The sequence below is a fragment of the Apteryx mantelli genome, chromosome 14, assembly GCF_036417845.1.
Source record: "Apteryx mantelli isolate bAptMan1 chromosome 14, bAptMan1.hap1, whole genome shotgun sequence".
NCBI lineage: Eukaryota > Metazoa > Chordata > Aves > Apterygiformes > Apterygidae > Apteryx > Apteryx mantelli.
Window position 1 is genome coordinate 21,701,270 of NC_089991.1, and position 20,344 is coordinate 21,721,613.

The following is a 20,344-nucleotide window of genomic DNA, read 5'->3' on the forward strand; positions in this document are numbered from 1 at the left end:
TCATATTTACAGGAGTCTACAGTAAAGAGACAGGCAGCTCACTCCCTGTGTGTGGAGATGCACCTTGTCCTGTGCCCCAGGAACTCCACCAGCTTTGCATGGACCTTTGGTAAGCAAGCCCTTCTCCCCAGCCATGCCCTCTGCACTAGGAGCCTGTTCAGCCCTCCCCGACGCAGCAGTTCAGAGACATGCACCCTCAAGTGCTTGGAAATTCCTTAGGTTTTGGATGTGTTAATCCTTCCCACCCACCCACCCCACCCCAGAAAACAATGGGTTAAAAAGGCGCTCCTTTCATCCCTGCCTTGCCCTGCCCTGCTGTCCTCAGAGCCCCTGGGGCATCTCGCCCACAACCTGGAGAACCAGCTGCAGGAGCAATAAAGCATTAAAGTTTAAAATGTTCCTCTGGACACTGGCCTCAGAAGCACGTCTGCTCCCTGCCCCTCAAGCCCAGCCTCACAGGTATATCTCCCTCTTGGTGGTTTGGGATGAGGGGGTAGTGGCTGGCTGGAAGTCCGAGGTCTGGGTGAGAGGAATTTCCTCCATGGGAGAGTCCTTGCAGGGCTCATGGCTACTATTGGAGAAGGCACTGTACGTGGGGAGCAGGCGGAGGTTGGCCATTTTGGTGCTGCGCTCTTCTGAGAGTCTGGGGCTGCCATTCCCGACTTGCTCTTGACTCCCTCTATCTTGGTAAGGCACAAAAGTGGAGAGTTTGAGGGCGTTCTTGGGCCTGCGATTGGGGGAGGACTGGCCAGGCATCCAGCAGGTGTCGGAGTGGCCGAACTCTGTGCATTCCCGGGTACAGGTCCCAGTCATGGCTACATCAGGCAGAGGCCGGAGATCTGTAGAGAAGCAAGCGAGAGCATCGTTACACATGCACAGGCCCCACAGCATTGGGATGTGAAGCTGGAGCAAGCCGGGGGCACTGTGATGTCCTGACTCCACAAGGTGGGGCACATGGTATTCTTGGAGATCATGCTTCTACAGGGCTTCCTGCCACAACTGTATGCCTGGGAAGGTGCACAATGAGCCCTCTTCAATGCCCAGGGACCTTCCCATGAGATGATCAGGCAGACTAGTCTCCCAGACTAGAGCAGGATCTCTGTTCTCCTGGGAGCTCACATCTATTGCCCATTGGGAAACAGTGAACTGTCATACAGAGGATGACGAGCAGAGCTGGGACGTCTCTATTGTACCAGCACCCTCCATCAGTGGAAGGAAGGGGTGCCTGGGACCCAGCCAGACCCATGACCATCCAGGGAATGAAGAAGAGGTGGGAAGGGAACACAAGAGTCCTGACAGCTCTGCTTCCTATCCAAGGTCACAGCTCCAGCTCTCTCTGGATAAGCACCCTCCCTGAAGTGGGTGAGCGTGGAAGAATTGACCAGGCACAGCATGGTATAGAGCTCACTGACCCCACCTCCTTCGGTGATGAGGTCTACACAGTGGGAACTTCACGGCCTGGATTTGCACAGCAGGAAACAGGCTGCCACAGGACTGGTCATTCCACAACCATGGGTGCCACCAGACCTTCCTAGGCTCTGGGAATCACCTTGTTTCAGGTGCATTTGGGCACCAGTGAAAGCTTTGCAGTGCAAAGGCAGGAGTCCTTAGGGAACTGCCGTTCTCTTCCCCAGACACAGTCAGACTCTTCACTGCCCTGAGGTACAGCCAGATATCCTGAGTGTCAGATACTCTGTGCCTGCGTACTGCCAGATTTCCCCAAGCACCTATATTTCTGTGTTCCAGAAAAAGCCAGGCATAAGTCCAGAAAACAGCCAGCCCTCTCCAATATCAGCTATAGCCTAGCTCATGCCTCCCCACTCATCCTTGGACAGTCCTGCCCTGCTCACCATCAGGCATCCCAGGCCACGTGCAAGCCTGTGGCCCAAGCATGAATTAACAGGAGCCATCCTTCCCCAAGCCCAGCCAGAAGTCCTTAGACATCAGCTAGTCTCCAATGCAGAGTCTGATGTGCCTGAACACAGTGGCAAAATCATTTCTACCCTCAGTGCAGTTGGACATATCTGAAAGCAATGAATCCCTGTCCCAGAAGTGCCCAAGTTTCTCTATGCACCAAACACCAACCCCCGAGAGAGCAAGATATCCTTGCGCATCAATAACTCCCTGCTTCTGACATAGCCAGGAAACTCTGACCACCACTTACTCCCCATTCTAGTCATGGCCTGGTATCTACCAGTACTGGCCTCTCTCTACATGGATATTATGAGGCCTTTCTGAGCCTCAGCCACATGTTCTTTACACAGAAAGTATCTGTCACAGCTCTCCAGAGGTCAAAACTAAGTATTGCCAAGCACAAGTGAGTGTCCTTCCAACAGGCATCGCAGACCCAAGAGAACCCCTTGCCCAGGCAGCAGGTGGGCTGCCATGTGTGCCACCTGCTCTCTTATGACCAGTGCAGGAACTTTCTTAGCCATATGACACATACCTACTGCTTTCATCTAGCCACTGCTTGGGCCACAACACAGCCCACTGTCACCACCTGGGACACATCACTGCCCACTGCCATCAGTACATGATGGCAGATCAAGCCTGCTGATGATGCTGGGATGAAGGGAGGGTTTCTCATGACTTCGGTCCACCCTGAGACTCTCAATTGCAAACCTCCCTTCTGGTTCAAAGCCACTGCAGGGCCAGGGACTACATGTACACTTATTGCTGAAACCAGAAGCAAAGCACAGAAACTACACTGAGTCAGGCCCCGGAATTCCTCCCAATAAGGGAGTCCTCTTCTTTCTGGGCCAGTCAGGCTGTCCTGGTTTCTGCTCTGTGGTGCTTCCTCCCAAGGAATGCATCCAGTGGATTGAGGTAGCCCTCAGCCAGCTGCGCGTTTAGATTCATCCTGTTTTCTCCCAACAGGCTTTCAGAAGTTCTCCTCTCAGCATGTAGGAGCACTCAGTTCAGTATCAGGATAATCCCTACACCTCTCCATGCAGGAGCTCACTCCACTACACTGCTGACTCTCCAAAGAGACCTGCAAACTAACAGAGGGACATACTCAGGGGCTCCAAGGATCTGATAGGTGTAGACCTATGGGGCTATCACAGGACCTACAGTAAACTTAAGCCTTTCACAGCAGCAGAGTCGGGATGTCTCACAACCATGCTTAACTGCTGGATCACTCACAAACTGTTTGAATTACCCTACTGAGGCCAGCCACTTTGTCTTGAGGTGCTGCAAAGGGGTCAGTCAGCTCAGGGCATGTCCCCACACTTGTCCCTTCCCACCAGATACACACTAGCACGCATAGTCCCATCCTTCTAAAACAAACAGATGAGGTGTCAGTCCCTCATTCCTGGGGAGAAGCAAACTGGAGACATTCACACTGTGCTGGGGGCCCTGCCCTTGTCAGCAGGTCCCTCCTGCCCCAGCTCACAGTTTTAGGACACAGGACTCTCCAGGTAACCGTGGCATAGCTTTCACACCAGGTAACCCCATGAGGATGCAAGAAAGGTCTCTGCAGGATACAGCTTCAAACAGTGCTAGGCACAGTGGACATGGATCAGAAGGGAGAGCTGAAAGGATGGGCCTGAAGAAAGGGGAAAAGTTAGCAATGAACCAGTGTGCTAGAACAAATCTTGTCGTAAAATAACCCGGTGACTGTATTCCAAATTCTCAGCTCCTCCGGGGGCTGAGGCACCCCAGTATCTTCACCCTGGTTACTGCAGAGGCTATGGCACCCACTCTGCTCCCCATGCTGGGAGCCTCCTCCCATGTCCCGTCCCCTGGCGCACACGTAAGCTGTGGTATCCTGGTGGAAGCCATAAGGACATACCTCAGTGCAGACCCCTTCACAGCCTGCTCCGCTCAGGGGATTCTAATGAGGAGCAGAAAAAGGATGACAGGGTCACATCATTGCACAACCCCCAGCCTCCACACCCGCCCTAGAATCCTGGCCCCTTCAGCCTCTGCCAACCCTCCCTTTACATTGCACTGAGACCCACAATGTTCCTCTGGTACCCCCTGCCTTCAGGAGTCCCCAGGTCTCTCTTGGCCCTGCTCCAGCCTTCTTGAGGCTACTTGGCCACCACTGCCAATCAAACAATAGTTTCTCTTGCATTATCTTGCCTCTCTGCAACCCACCAGCTCTCACACGACTCATGTAGTATCTGAGATCCCCATCCAGCAATCTTCCTAGTTCTCTGGTCCTCACCAGTTCCCGACACTGTCACATCAGCTCCTGACACCTATGTCTTCCCTACATTTTTCCTTCTCTTGCCTGACTTCTACTCTTTAATTATGATGAAGTCTCTGATATACTGGAACTTGAAGCAGAGCTTGAGGCTGCCTGGCTTGTGGAGCCCCAGGTCCCTGCATGCAGAGACATGGGCTCTGTGCATCACACAACAATGTGCCTACACACACACACACACACACACACACACACACACACAGCTCCACATGAATGTGTGCTGATCTGCCTACGTGAGCACCCAGCACCACAGATGGGCACAGACAAATTAACTTATGCTCCTGGGACAGCCATGCTGACATCTAAGGTGCTGAAGCAGGAGCTCAAGCATTGCAGGTGCCAAGGTGCCCGCATGTGCCAGTGTGAGACCATAGCTTGACAGTGCAGGTCTTTGGGATCATTCTCAGGGCTGCTCACAGAACAGCTATTCTATTTCCTGAACACATGCAAAGTTTCCTCATGTCTTTCTCTTGGCCTCAGGTAGAAAGCAAGACACAAAACGAGATGCAGAACAGCTCAGTTTTCACCTCTACTCTGCGCAAGTCAAAGCAAAGTCTGGAATCCATGTCTTAGATGATCCCCCAGTTCCTTCTCTCATGACAACAGGATGCTCTGGTGATACTGGCTTGCTCAGTTTGAGGTTCTGTTGTTTTCTTCCACTTCTTTTGTTGGAGAAGTAGTATCTCTTTCTCCTCTCATCTCCTTTCCTTCAGGACAAATGGGAGGATTAATCAGCATTTTCACTTCCAGAAAGGCCTTGGCATTGCACACTCCCAGGCTGGGGAGTGGCTGAATTCCACTGTTTCTTGCTCTGATGGAAGGTGGTTTGCTGAGTGCGTGGAGGTTACTGGCAGGGCTAAAATAAAAGCTACCTCTCCAGTGAACAAAGTTATAGTGATTTTCTTGCCTCAGTAGCAGTTTAGAAATCACAGGATCAAGCAAGAACTCAATGTTCAGGGTCTTTTATTCTAGTTTTTCCTTTGTCTGTCTCTGGCACAAAAGTCTTTTTCCAGTGTTGTCCCTTCCCTTGCAGTGAGATGCTGGCATTGAACCTCTCCTGCTAAAGGAGCGTATTATGTGCTGTGAGGACAATCAGCTCAGCTTTAAAAGCCCAGGAATGGGACAGGGCATAACTTCTGAATAGCTGTGATTTAGAAAAAACACAACCCTTCGGCCTAATTCTCAGCACATGCCAGTAGGCCAGAGAGTTGGATGTGTCACCACAGACAGCCCTAAATCGTTCTTTGGGGGTAAACACTTATGGAAATCTGGCCCACCAAGTGCTGATTCTGGATCACAGGTGCCCCTGTGAAGTCTGGAACAGGCAAGGGCAACTGCAATATCATGAGGAGACAAAGCCCAAGCCATGTCTAGGAAATTAGGTACCTATTTTGCCTTATAAAGTGTACTCAGGATTTCATATCCTTCCTCGACCCCAGGGATCTCTTTTTGTTACTTTGAAATCTACGGTGGAGCAGAAATGATGCCTGGAGTCTGAGGAACATTTTCTTGGGAATCAGAAACAGATGTTGGACACAGATCAGAGGAGCAAAGCAATGAGACATGTCAGCCTATAACCATTCCTGAAAGAGTCTGGACTCCTGACATCCCTGAGCAATGGGCACACATAGAGCCCTGCTCCCTGGGCATGATGAAGCATCCAGCTTTCGAGGCTGTCTCACTGCATGACTGTCCCATCCCTCACTCTTGAGAGAGGGATGTGGCCAGTGCATCAGTCCTTAAGCCTGTCTTTCTCCAGAGAGCTGTGGCAAGATTGACAAAGTCCCCAAGTGATGAAGAGGATAGCAGTGACCTACCTCTCTAGCACCTCTTTCCTCCATGGTGTTCTGGTCATGCCAAGTAAATACGATGCCACTGCAGACACTGTTTTCCAGAGCTTTGCCCACTCTCTGTGCTCCTTTGGAGGGCCAGATCATTCTGTCATCAATATTCCCATGCCAGAATGCTCTAGTTCACAGCCAGGAGGGATGCATAGTTCTTCGGGCATTCACAGTCCCCATGGCTCACACTCCTCTGGATCCCCTCTTTCTATTTCTTTGCACTTCTTTGGCATCCTCTTGTTAGCTGCCTCGGGGCTGCTCAGCCTCAGCACATTACATAGGAATGAGTCTGGAGTAGTAAAAGTCACAACCCTTTGAACTTTTCAAATGAAAAGGGGGCACAGTTGGGGTTTTACACAGAGATACATTCAGAGATGCATTCTGGGTCCCTGTTTTGGCTGGAGGAGGGGAAGCTTTCTTGAGCTACGGCTCTATCATCAACGCTGGAGTGGCTGTTCTCCTGACAACCAGGGCACCTCTTCCCTTTGTGAAAGAGATTGTGCAGGACTGTCTCCTTTGGGAAGAGGAACATATTGGTGCTGCTGCTAATTATTTCAATCTCTATATCCCCATACAGGGTAAGAACACATCCTGCTGCAGTCACTTGCAAGGGCTGCTCTAATAGTATTATTGTTCTTAGTAGGAGATTTCAACAAGGCACTTAAGTACCTTTAGATGTGAGACAAAAGGAGGCAGTCTCATTCAGCAGGCACATCCATCTCCTGCTTTGGATGTGCAGAGGTTCACTCATGCACTGCAAGCCAGGTAACTTCAGGCACAGCTGAGAGCCAGCTTGAACCACTTTTTTGCCATGATGTCCAGTGTGCATAGTCTAGTTTGGTTTCCCTGGTCTTTCATTTGTTTCACACATTAGCACTGGATGTGGGATGCACAGCGCTGGATGAGCAGGGATGATGCAGCTCACTGGGCCAGCTCTTACAGGTGAGTGGATGTGGTGGAACAAGTCTGGGAGAGAAGGAACGAGGGAAGGTGGTGGGATGTGACACAGTAGGGAATGGCAGAGCATTTCAAGAGAAACCCAGAACAGAGCAAGAAGGTTGTACAGCATGCTAGGAGGGGGCAGTTCAGTGATAGGGAAAAACGCAGAGTATGATAGTGTAGGGAGAGCAGCAGAGGGGCAAAGCAGGATGCTATTCCTGAAGCGTTAGGTCAGAAAGACTTATCTTCCCTACCTGGTAGCACAAGAGAACACAGGCCACTAATTTCAACCACCTTCCCCTGTTCAGAGCCTGAAAGCATTTTACCTCTTCCAGAAAGTCATCTAGCCTTGGTCAGAAGATAGAAGAGTAGAGCATACCCCACTCTGCAAACTGAGGGTTGGGGTATAAGGTATTTTTTTCAAAATGTCTGTCTTTAGGCCAGGGCAGGATGTAGTGTTTCTAGTACAGGCAGCTTTATCCCCTCTGTTCCTTGGTTCGGACACTGGAAACACGGCTCCTCCTACACTGAGCACTCAGCGCTCTGCAGACATAAGGCGCCACTCCTGGGACATCCCTTATGTCAGTCATCCTCCATGATATCATATCGCCACAGCACTGTCCTCCTTGCCTGCCCCTACAACATCCATGTAATGAGACTTGCTCCTCCCTGGTGTTGCTCTTTCCAATGACTACTTTCCTGCAGTACAACTCCTACAGTAGGCACCATTCCCCTACTCCACCATAGCTTACCGGCACCATTCTTCTGTGCCATTGCTCCCTCCAGGTACCAGTCCCTGGAGTGCTATTACCTATGGGTACTATTCCCCCACAGCGCTGTTCCCTACAGGTACCATTCCCCTGCTGCACTATTGCTGGCAGGTACCTTTCTCCTATGCCACTGTTCTCTACAGGTACCACACCCCTACAGCGCTATCACCCACACGTACCATTCCCCTACAGTGCTGTTTCCTACAGGTACTCTCTCCCACAGCGCTGTTACCAAAGGTACCATTCTCCTGCAGCATTGTTCTCTCCAGGTACCATTCCCCCGCAGTGCTGTTGCCTACAGGTACTGCTCCCCTACAGTGCCACTTTCTCCAGGTACCGTGTTCTGTGGTGCTGTTCCCTCCAGGTATTGCCTCCCTACAGCTCTTTTCCCCCCAGGCACTGCTGCTCTAATGGTGCCATTTCCTCCAGGTACCATGTTTTACGGCTCTGTTCCCTCCAGATACCACTCCCCTGTGGTGCTGTTTCCTCCAGGCACCACTATTCTGCGGTCTATTCCCTCTTCATTGCTCCCTCCCAGTGCAGCTATTTGGATAGTGTGCCTCAAGATCCTGTTTTCTTATACCAGCAGTCCCATTGTTCTTTATTTCTTCACATCACAGCACTGCTGGGATGAGTCCCTAGCCCTATCCCATCCCTTGACTTCCTGCACTGTTCCCCAGCATCACACTTCTCTGTGCCTTTCCTCCACAGCAGCTTCTCATTCCCATGACTGGTTGAGTGGCCTGGAAGAATCCCCACACACTGGTAGCAAGAGATGCTCAACAATCTGTCCTCTCAGGGCAGCAAGTCAGCCCTGCCTCAGCCCCATGCAGACAGGTTCAGTGTGGGCTTCCTTTGATGCACAGTAATTCAGTGGTTCTTTCCAAGCATGTCTTCCCTTTTAAAGGACTTTTGTGAAGGGGAGCTGTGCTGTAGGTAGCTATGGAGCTGTGACCTCTCTTGTAAGTCCAGACTCCAGATCCTCCTTCAAGGGTTATCTTGCTTCTTCTCACCTGATCCACACCTCCCATAACACTGGCATGGCCAGTGTTTTACTCTTAGCAGGGATGGCATACCCTCCTGACCCTACAGGGACAAGAGCAGTAAGCTTGCTTCTTCAGCTCCCCAGTCCATCTCCTTTCAGGTCCCTGATTTCCACACATTTTACACAGACATGACCAGAGCACTTTACTCCAGAACAGCAGAAGCATAACACCATTTCACTTTGCAGCCCTTGGGAAAGGTTGCTGGACTGATGCCCATTTCCACAGTGACGCTTCAGAGATCCATGAGCACAGAAATACTGAAAGCTGAAAACACAGCCAGAGAGCTCCCCACAATCCACGTCAGTCCCTATTTTTCCTAGACTGAGCTATCACTGTCCCTAAAACACCCAGGCAGACAGTTTGCAGGACCATTCCTAGCACTACAACACCCAGGCAGACAGCTTCGGGGACCAATTCTAGCACTACAACACCCAGACAGATGGCTTTCCAAACTTAACACCATCACTACAGCACACAGACAGATGGCTTCTGGTATCTGAGATCGACCCTACAATGCCCATAAAGGTGGTTACTGCAGTTCAACACCATACCTACAACCTTCAGGGCAGTAAAGTGCAACACCAGCTAATACAACAAATACTGAGAAAGATCCTCAGAGCCAGCACTGATGTCAGCACACAGATGGATTTCTCCTAGGCACCAAAGTCAACAGATATAACACACATGTCCAGCTCCTACAGACCCCTATATCACTTAACATCTCTCTCCTAGCACTAAACAATAGTATCTAAACACCAGTACAAACAGTTTTCTCCAAAGTTAATGGCCTGTCAGCCTCCGGATGCACACAAGGATCAAACAATAGCCTCTGGAGTATACTGCAACAGCGTATACTAACTGCAGTACTGAAAGCAAATGACTTCTCAGATTCTGCCAAGGGTATCACAGCAGAATTCGAATGTAATTAATGCAGACAGATGCACCCACCAGCCTCAATTTTGCCAGCACAGGTAGAGTAACACTAAACTCCTTTGTCACGGGCTTCAGCACACCTTGGCACCGAGGACCTGAGCCTGGAGTTCCCAGAGGACATGTTCTTCTCTTACTCATGGTAGCTAAAGCTTGAGGGACCACCTTTTCTCTGCTGTTGTTAAGCATGCAAACTGCAGGTGGCTGTGCTACAATCGCTCATTCGCTGAGAAGGGTAGACATCCCACAGCAACATTACCACAGCAACAGGAGGTGGTTCGTACCATGCGCCAGTGACAAGAGCCCCAGAGCCTGACTGTGCTTACTGCAGGGCCCAGACAGGCAGCTCAAACAGTTCAGTCAAAGACTGTTTCACCCACAGGACTCCCAAAAGCACCATGAGCCACCCAACTTCACTGCAATCCTCACAGTACCCAGGCAAACAAATTCCATCCTCTGTAACAAATTTTGTGCTCTGTGTTGCCTAGATGATCTCCTACCCAGACAAAGTGGGGCTCCAGCTTTCACTGGACTATAAAAAACAGAGCTATTACATTAAATCACAGAATAATTTACTTTAAAAAACTACCTTGATAGGATTACAAGGTTCAAAGGTTAGGAAATGCCAAAATTAGGATCATCCATGCAGTCTTAATTCACTTCACGAAAGTCTGCTTTATGATGCAGACCAGAATTACATTCTCACAGACAATGTTTTTCCCTAGGGTCCTTTGTGCCTTCAGGGGAGAGGACAGAATCATCTGGGGATGTATTAGGCTCTTCTGATGGAAGACACTGTTGCCAGTGAGACTCCTACCACCTGTGCTGCAGAAGCTGAAGAACATACAATGAATGGGGCAAGAGACTCCAGGAAATGACATGTCTGAAGTGTAAGGATGAGGGCTGTGGGGATTCCCTTTACTATTGAGCAAAACAGCAGTTTACTTCACCTCCTTTTGGAAGTGAAGAAAGTGAAATATCTGGACAGGTTTTGCCGAAACTTTTCAAAATATTTGGTAAGTGACAGATGTCCAGCATGGAAAATTGTTTCCCTACAGTTAAAGTCTGCCAAAACTTCAAGCAACTGAAAACAGAATCAGGTAACTGACATTACTGGGCCATCCTCTTCAGCCACGTTATATAAAATACAGTATCAAGTCTACCTCTAGAATTAATCCAGGTTCCTGTAATAGCCAAACAGACCTGTTCTCTGGCCAGCCAAGAACTTTCTGTGACACCTACAAACAACAACAGACATTCAACAACCTGCCGTAGCTGACCCTGCTTGAGCAAGGGGGTTGTACCAGATGATCTCCAGAGATCCTTTCCAACCTCAACTATTCTGTGATTCTGTGAACAAACAACCACCAGACAGGACGGAATCATGCAATAACCAAACCCTACCATACAATAACTAAGCCATCTTCCCTGTGTCATTGCTTGCTCCTGCGATATCCAATCCAGCAGCTGGCCAGATGGCTAAAAACTCCAGTAATACTTTCTGGGGTGAACAGAGGTCTTGAACAAGTTTCCAGATGAATGACCCATGACACTCCAGGCAGTAAAGCAGTTGCAGTTCTTCCCTCCTGTGCTGTGTGGAGAAGGCAGATCTGAACAGAGGGGATTTCTGGCTTTTGAGTGCTCAGTCCTCTCCTGCAATGGCTAATGATGGTTGTGTAAATATGCAGAGGAACACCAACTGCTATCCCCATGGGGTGTCAGCTCATGCATGCCTGCTACCCAAATAACTACACAATTGCATCTTGCATATTCCCACCCTATAGCTGCCAGGCACAGGATGTGTTAAAGCAGCAAATGCTTCTTACAGAAGGAACCTGAGCAGCTAATCCTTGAGCTTTACCTTGTGCGTGAGCATGTGAAAGGCAGAGATCTAATCCTTGCTGACCCAGCCCCTCTGGTCAGGTATCCTGCCACTTGTCACAGGGCTCAGGGGGAGTAAATGGAGGGGTCTCCTCAAGTCCACATCCCACACATGCCCCCAGGCAAATTCCAGTGCCCTATCCCTCAGGCTGGACTCCGCACCCTCCATCTGCTGCAGCTCACTGCTCCGCCAGCCTTCCTCCAAGAGTTAATCTTCCTCGCTAGAGCTTCTCAAAGCTAATTAGAAAGAGCCTGGGCAAGTGTGGTGGCAGACACCGTTGCACTTATCTCCCCACTTCCGGGGCTCTGCTCTGCCCTTATCATTTAATTAAAGCTGCAGTTGTGCTTCCTGGCATCAGCAAATCAGGGAGGGCACTGGAGCTTGAGCCAGCCTCTGCCAGTTTGCCAGGGAAGGGGGAGAAAGGAGAACATGCCCCAGGAAGAACAGTAAAAGGGAGGAGGAGATAAAGAAAGAATCCCTTTGTGCTTGCACTCCAGGGCTCAGAACAGCAGGGAGGGACAGAGCCCTAGCCCCAGTGCCAGTCTGACAGTGCAATGCCGTGGTGCTGTGAGCGGGAGGATGTAGGCCCCTCTCAGACACCTCTGACCAGACCTCCACAACCTCAATCTGGGAGTGAGAGAAGGAAGCACCCTCCAGCCCAGGCAGCCTGGGAGGCACTACAGCTTAGTCCCATCTTCAAGCAGAAATTGGGCCTCAGACCCCTCTTTGAGCCTGAAGGACCTCTTCCAGCAAGACACATGCAGATACATTCTGATGCCCATCACCAGCAAGGGAAGAGCTGATGGATGCCACATGCCCCAGAGGCAGAGCAAGCCATTCTCAATACTCCCACAAGGCTGAGCAAGCCAAGAAATGACCCACACCATGCAATAACCTAATGAACATCCTGCCAGTGAAAACTGAGAAGGCTGAGGAACAAATCAGACTTCAGCTGAGGCAGGCAGGGTACCCTGAGCCCAACAGAAAATAGGGTACCTCCAGAGCACTGGGGAAGGGGTTTGCACCAGGAGGGATGTCCATCAAGCAACAGCAACTGCAGCAGTCTCCTGCATCAGGTCTCCAAAGGAGTGCACGGCTGTGCAGCCCTTACAAATATTGCTGTTTGAAGGCTTCAAGAATGTGTGGGCACAGCTACACAGGGATCTGTGCTGGCATATATTCAAAGAGAAACTCAGCCATTTGGGGGCAAACAATCCCCGAAGAATACCGAGAGCTTCTGTGCCAAATTCCACACCTCTGTTCCAAAGTGTGGATAAGCTAATGTGTCTTAAAAGGAAATTCTTATAACCAGTTTGTTAGCATGGCTGAGGCAGCGTGTCTTGTACTCAAAAAAACAGCTGGAACACCTTTGCTAAAACTTAAGAAAAAAAGAAAAAGAAATCAACCTGAGGGAAACCCAGCATGGAAAATTTAAGCTTTAGTGTTGGAAATCTGCTGAAATGATAAGCAATTGAAAATAAGTCTTTATAATACAAAATGTCAAGCAGCCTGAGGCTGCACAGTCTATATAATGATCCTCATTGCAAGTTCCAAAAGCTGCTCTGAAGGCACAGCCTGGTTGGGAGATGTGCATGTGTGCTTGGCACGCTCTGAGCTGAAGAAAGAGAATAATTTTATCAGTCTTATATCAACACTATATGGTCCTGTCCCACCTTTGTTCACTTTCTTGTTCCTGGATCCTTCTAATGTCAGTATGATTATATGACCAAGAATTAAGCCATTAGAACTAAAAAGAAATTAGTTTTCAGCCAGATCAGTTTTCTGATCTCACCTACAGGCTTGTGTTGGACTGGAGTGAGCGGGTAGCCACATGCTCAGTCTATGGGTGGATAGTAAGGTGCGTCAGTTCATGTGCACAGGGACTTAAGAATACCCATTTCCTTCCATGAACACTGTCTGTGTTTGCTCCTTGGTGGCTGCCATTCATTGTATGCTTGTATTAAAGCTCTTGTGTCAAGGAGAAAAGAACTGGCCTACGCGTGTCTGCCTTTGAACAAAACCATTGTTAAGCTCCGTCAACAATTTAATAATCTTTCACTCACAGGACAATGAATCAGGGGAAATTATTCTTGCAGGGGGCTGGTAGCCACACAGCAAAGCACTGTTCAAGACCTTTGAAATCACATAGGTGTTTAACTGACAAAAAGAAATCACAACTTTATGAAAAGGGCTTGCCTCAGCAAGTGGAACTGGAAACATAGCAAGCCAAGACCACTTACAGAGAAGCAATGCAGGGGAGAAGGAAGAGCCCCTGGAAGAGAATCAAGCCAAGCCTCCAAAGAAACTTGGAGAGGAAATGACAGGACAGATTTTTATATATGCTTTGTTTTCTTTCCACTGATATATGTAATTCTTGGGTTGTTTAAGGGTAAAGTGAACATAGTCACTTCTTATTTAACTTGTTTACAATCTGCTCTGCCTTTAAAAAATGTGTTAATTGCCTAAACCATAATACATACAGTGAGGAGGCAGAGAGGCAAGAGTCCAGATCTTTGCCAAAACTTCAACAGTGTGCAATGAATATGTGATGGGCACCAAATTCAGGGCTGATGCTCTTGGACTGCCCTGAGGAGGAAAGGTCTGACTTATTGAGGAGTATGCACACATAGACCCAGGATCACAAATACCACACTCAGCCACAGAGAACCAAATGCATATGAAAACCAACATATGAGGCTACTATGCCAGTCTTGTGAGCATTAAACCAAGGATATTGTCATGAAACTAAGATTCTGCACATGACTTAAGTTGGCTGATGGAGATTCTCACAAATGGCTAAAGCAGAGAAAAAGAAAGAGGGTGTGGAAAGAGGAAAAGAGCAGGTAGGGTATATTTACCCATCCACAAAGACACCTCCCTGAAAAAGCACCCAAAGAAATTTGGAGGAATGATCTGACACCCAAATGAAGGTATCTGACACCTGATTGCTCAGCTACCTCTCAAAGATCAAGATCAGCCAACACAGGAGAGCCTGAACCTCTGAACTACCCAATCCATTTCTGCTACAGTGAAGAGCCACACAGTAAACTCAGCTGAAAATGTGCAATATTCACTCTTCAAACACCCACAGGCCCTGAAATCGAAAATCCACAGTGGAAGCTAAATGCAGAGACATTTTGTGGCTGGCACATGGAAGCTAAATGCAGAGACATTTTGTGGCTGGCACATGGCAGGAATAGCATATGCACTGGTCAAATCCTTCTGTGGTGCAGCCAAAATACATGCCAAGAAATCAGCCCAGGTGGTTAACATTTCTGAATTAAACCACTTGCCATCTTGCTGGCATGATTTCCCACTGAGGCACTGGAAGGCTTTACAACGTTGATGGCCACAACTAAGGAGAGCTCATCTCTTCACGCAAAAATTGAAGGTATCAGTGCTGATGTAGTTTGCTAAAGGTGGAACTCTGTACAAACATTGAGGAATTTCACTGTGTCTCTGAAAATGGAGAGGTTTATGAAGGGGAAAAAGAACAGCCTAGTTATACTTTTTTGGGGAAGACCAGGAAACAAGCCCAGATCCTGAGGAGCACCATTGCTCTGCCCTATTTTTCTTATTAGGATGGCAGAAAAGGACTCTCCTGCCATTAGGGGCGGGGAAGGAGGGGGGTAATCTCTTCAGATAGGAGGTATCAACCTCCAGCTACCCCTGGCCGTTGCAGTTTACCGAGTGCTGGAGGTTAGACGTGATAAAGCTTGCACCACTCAAGGGAGTCCTGCCAGAGGCAGTCCTAAAGGCGCAGAATGAATAACACATGCTTTAAAGAACGCTAGGATTAATCTTCCTACCTAACATTCTCACAGGACAACAGGGATACATCTTCAGTTTACATTTGAGGAAGATTGGCAACAGGAATTCGCCAGCTTTGTGACCTGCAAAGCACAGCACAAGGGAACAGCAGGAAGATCAGGAGAAGATTTTGATTTCATGGTCCACCAGAAATGTATGAAAACTTCCAGAATCAGTCCAAGAGCATAATTTTTACGACTCTTTTTCAAAAAGGAGAAAAGAGTGACAGCAGGTCTGCTCCTTAATCATCATCCATAGCAATAGAAAATATGTGTGTAGCTCTGAGCGAAGCAGCAACATACCTGTTTGAAAGAGCAGTGTAGAACTGGACAGACAGAAAGTGCAAAAAAGATCTGTGATTTGAGAGGATTATAATCAGCAGCTGACCCTCAGAAAGAAGTCATTAATCATCATTAAGGAGGTTTATGTTCCAAGGGACCAAGAGGCTGAACAACCCAAGTCCTTAGTCTTATGAAGTGGGTGAGCAAAGAAAGAAAACAGGGCTTGGAGTAAGAAGAATGAAATGTGTGTGGGCAGCAGGGCTGACCCTGACAAGTGGAGAACTGCCTGAACATCATAAGGGCTCAGGATCTGTCTGGCAAGGGAAACTGATAGGGTGAACAATACGGTCGTAGCGGCGTTGTTTTCAGGAAAAGCAAGATATTTGCTTTCTCTCAGTGATTTATCTGCATCTCTGTGGGTGCCCCTTCCTGTGTGGCTAATAAGCAGCAAGATGCTAGACGTGGAATACACAATTTCTTTTGCTTTTTTTCATTTTCTTTCTAGATATAATAAGCCTTGCTTTTGTCAAGATCCCTGTTGTCTGGGTAATTTCATATAGAGATCCTCAAGGAACAGAGCTCTCCATACCCCTCAAAGTTTAATATCTTGGTTTTAGTTGGCAAATTTTCAAGCAATAACTTATACAGCTGAAGAAAAAAAGAAGATTACTTATGTCTAATTGGCATCATACTAATTACCAGCAAAACATACCAGTCAAATATTGTACCTACTCCCTCTCTGTCATTTTACATTCCCTACTCCATCTTCTCTTTCATCGGCAGCCATAAAACAACGCAACATGCTGTTCTGACGCATCCCTTACAAATATCATATCCTAACTCTTTCTTGTGTCTCACTGTCTCCATGCTTCTTCAGTTCCAAGCAAGGTGATTTTAAAACGAACACAGACAAATAACTGACTGAGAACTGCTGTTTTTGTGAACTTGTGCCCATGCTACTCCAGCATCCCATTTTTCTCTTCCTGTTCCCTTTCTCAGTCTCTCCCATTTCTTATATGGAGGGTTTATGATCATCCACATAAGAATGCTTTATCATTTTTATCTGTATAACTATATGAACACAGACAAACTGAAACAGAGGCACACTTCCTTTCACAGATAGGCTGTCTGAATGGCTTTATTCCGGACTCACAGCATTTTGTCATTTTACCATAAATGATTTAAAAAGTGAAACACGTTCTACCTGAAAATGAGACTCTTACCCTGGAATAAGGACCTTGAGCATAAAACCAAGCAGCTCCAAAGCTCGGCCTGAGCACTGTCCCCATCATCTGGATTGTCTTGTCATTAGCCTTGTTTTGCCCAATGCCAAACAGCTCTCTGCCAAAGAAAGCTCAGGCACAGTTTGGGGGTGAGCCCAGTGGAGGAACACTTCCCAATATACAGGATGGATAAGGCCACCCTGACTAAGAGATCTAGCCAAACAGACATGAGCTGTACTGTGCTAGATGACCTCAAAGTCTGAGAACAGGCTCTGGCCCATTGTGCTTAGCGGTATGACAGTGGAAAGAGCATCCTCATAGGACTGAGTATCCGTCAGACTCTGAGCACTCACATTCTTGCATTAGTGAGGTTCAGCCAGAGCTGTGGGCTCTTGCCCTCTCCTCTCCCACGATGAGCTTGGCTGAAGGCCATTGCAGAGATTAACTGGGAATCCCTGTATCCAGTGGAAAGGCACAGGACCTTCTCCATCCTCCTATGGTTTCCAGCAACAGGGAACAGAGACAACTTGTCACTGCAGGCCTCTGAGACCTTTCTAGATGTGCTTACTGGGGAAAAGGGAGCACACTAGGTACAAAGCACACAGGGGATCTGAGCACCTGCAGGTGCTGTCTACATTCATGGGTGTCCATGGAGAAGTGTGGCCATGGGACATGATCACTGCCCTCCCTTGAGTTACACAACAGCAGAATACCATGCTCAGGAAAAGAGAGGTCTGAAGAGGGAGGAAACTGAGCCAACATTCACACAATATGTGTGAGTGTAACATAATCCTTCTTTCTTTTTCAAGAGCTTCCCCCATTTCTGCTCATTCTCCTGTTCATGTTGGATAGAGGGCTGAAGTGTCGGAAAGGGAGCCCAGGTCCAAGCACACAGCCAAGGGAAGAAGGAGCTGATCACTATATAGCTTCTCTGCATAGCTGTTATGCCCACACTGGCCCTTAACAGACTGCATCGTTGCATCAGCTCACATGAAATGAGCCCTAGTTCCTGCAGGGGAACCTCAGCTCTTCAAAAGGAAAGGCAAATGCAAGGGCTGATATGGTTAGATAACCTCTGAGTCAAAGCAACCTATCCTTGGTATCTCTCGCCAGATGCCATGACTAATGTTAGATTTATGGAGTGTCCTCTCTGCAAGTAAAACAAAGAGCTGGCATTACATCCACTTAATGGAGGTGACTTCAAATCAGGATAGATGAGAGCTTGTAGGAAGGAGACAGGAAGAGAGATTCATTGATAGTGAGAGTACAAAGGATGAAATCCTGGGGAAGTGCAAAGAATTGAGACTGACATTTGACCTGCCTCAATAGCCAAGCTCCCATTGATTTTACCAGGGACAAGAGTCAATCCCTTATCCTCTATCTCATGACTACAGGATGGATTTTCCGTCTGATAGAGCTACAGCTGACTGATCCTTCAAACTCTGGCACATGTTATAAAGAGTTCTTTTTATGAGAAAGAAAATCCAGAGTGAAGTTCTCAAGAAGCTCAAATGGGAGACTTCATAAGCTCCTCTAGCATTAAGTTGAAATTCCAACTAATGCAGGTCCATTTACATGAGAAGAGGTACAAGCAATTAGGAGGATTTATAGAGACATTTAGGTGCCTACAGAGGCAGATGGGGGAAATAACTGAGTTATATCATAAAGGAGCTGGAAATGGTATGTCAAAACTCTTCAAAAGGAACTTTCTAAGAATGTAGCTCTTTGAATACAACAAATAGTCTGGGACTGCTGAAGGATCTTAGTTATCTATTGTTTTTACATTTGGTTGGTTATTCCAGTTTAGCCATATTCTAAATATGAATGCCCACTTTGTCTGGCTGCTCAGTGCTCCTCTGCATAGCCCCTGCTTTCTGCAAGTTCAGCTTTTTGTGGAGCCACATAGTAAGCAGGATAGAAAAATTGCTCTGACTGAAGAGTAATCTGGCAAAAAATGATGCAGAAAAACTTCAGCCTGATCAGCTTCCTGATCCAGTTTACCATGCAGCCAGACAAACAGCTGTGTTGGCACAACAGTGCACATGGCACAGGGACAGGGATGAGCAAACTAAGGCAGAGAGGAGGAAGCTGCCTATTTTGCCACTCTTGCTGACAAAACATATGGGGTGTGGGCTGTGGTGAACAGGTTCATCAGAAATGCTCATAACTCAGCTGTTGGCTCTCCCGTGGATGTCACATGGACCATCTGCAATTGCTCCTGATCACCTCTTCAAAGGCAGAATACCTGGGTCCCAAGACCTTTTCAAATACACACCTTAAAATGCTATAGAAAGCACAAAATAGTAGACTGAGGGAGCTTCATCCTACACCTCATGCTGAGTGAATGTTCTCTACAGAGAGCAGCATGGTACAAATGAAGAAGTTGCCCACCCTCTTGTTCTTTTGTGAATGTAATTCTGAAAGCTTCTTCCTATAACACAATTCAGAGAACTTGGATTGAATGCAAAAATACTTTGAGTATGACATAAACTATTCTTTGGCAAACAGATTTCACACCAAAGAAAGGGTTCTTAGATTTGGTCCAGATAAGGACAGGTGTGGATGACCCATTTTCTTAGACATACACAACCATTACCAGGTAATAGCAAACAGCATAGTGCTGTGCGGACTGAGTGGCAGTAACCAATACCAGCCACCTTGTTGCCACACTGTGAATGTGAAAAGCTCCCTGTTTAATGCCACTAGTGCTACAGCAGTGCATTCTCTGTCAGGTGAGAGCTATGACCCAGCCCCAGGCCTGCTGAAATGAAAAGGCTGCAGAAAGTGTTTGTGCCCTGAGCTGGAGGAAGTACATGTCATTCCTTGGTCTCTGTGGTCTGGGAGACTAGGAAATCCTCCTTTCCATCGTACGGTAGAAGTCTTCTTCCCTGTATAACTGCACAAGCTCATTTAAAGCTCTTAGATAAAAAAAAACTATATACACCCATCTGTTTGCAGTAGGGTCCTATAAGAAGAGTCTCAGAGTTTAAAGAGAAGCTGACCAAGCCAAGTGAACATCTGCATTGATGATCCAGATGACAGGATCAAATGCACCCTCAGCAAGTTCACAGATGACACAAAACTGGGAGGAGTGACTGATACACCAGATGGTTGCACTGCTATTCAGAGGGACCTCAATAGGCTGGAGAAAGGGATGAACAGAGATGCCATCTCTGATGGCAGTGATGAACTTTGTGAAGCTCAACAAGACAAGTGCAAAGTCCTGTCTCTGGAGAGGAATAACCCCTTGCATCAGTATTGGCTCCCACAAGGAGCTTTGCAGAGAAGGACCTAGGGGTCCTGGTGGACAGCAAGTTGAACATGAGCCAGCAATGTGCCCTCGTGACAAAGAAGGCCAACAGCATCCTGGGCTGCATTTGGAAGAGCATTGCCAGAAGATCAAGAAAGGAGA

At 47.8% G+C, this 20,344-nt stretch overlaps 1 protein-coding gene across 1 annotated transcript in view; it reads right to left on the reverse strand.

Moving 5' to 3' along the window:
- Positions 1-268: 268 nt before the first annotated feature.
- PCDH1 (protocadherin 1) overlaps positions 269-20,344 on the reverse strand; it is a 59,026-nt gene continuing 38,950 nt past the window's right edge. The window contains exon 5 of the mRNA XM_067304918.1: positions 269-839. Coding sequence (XP_067161019.1) covers positions 454-839 — 386 coding nt within the window. The 3' untranslated portion in view covers positions 269-453. The remainder of the gene's footprint in view (positions 840-20,344) is intronic.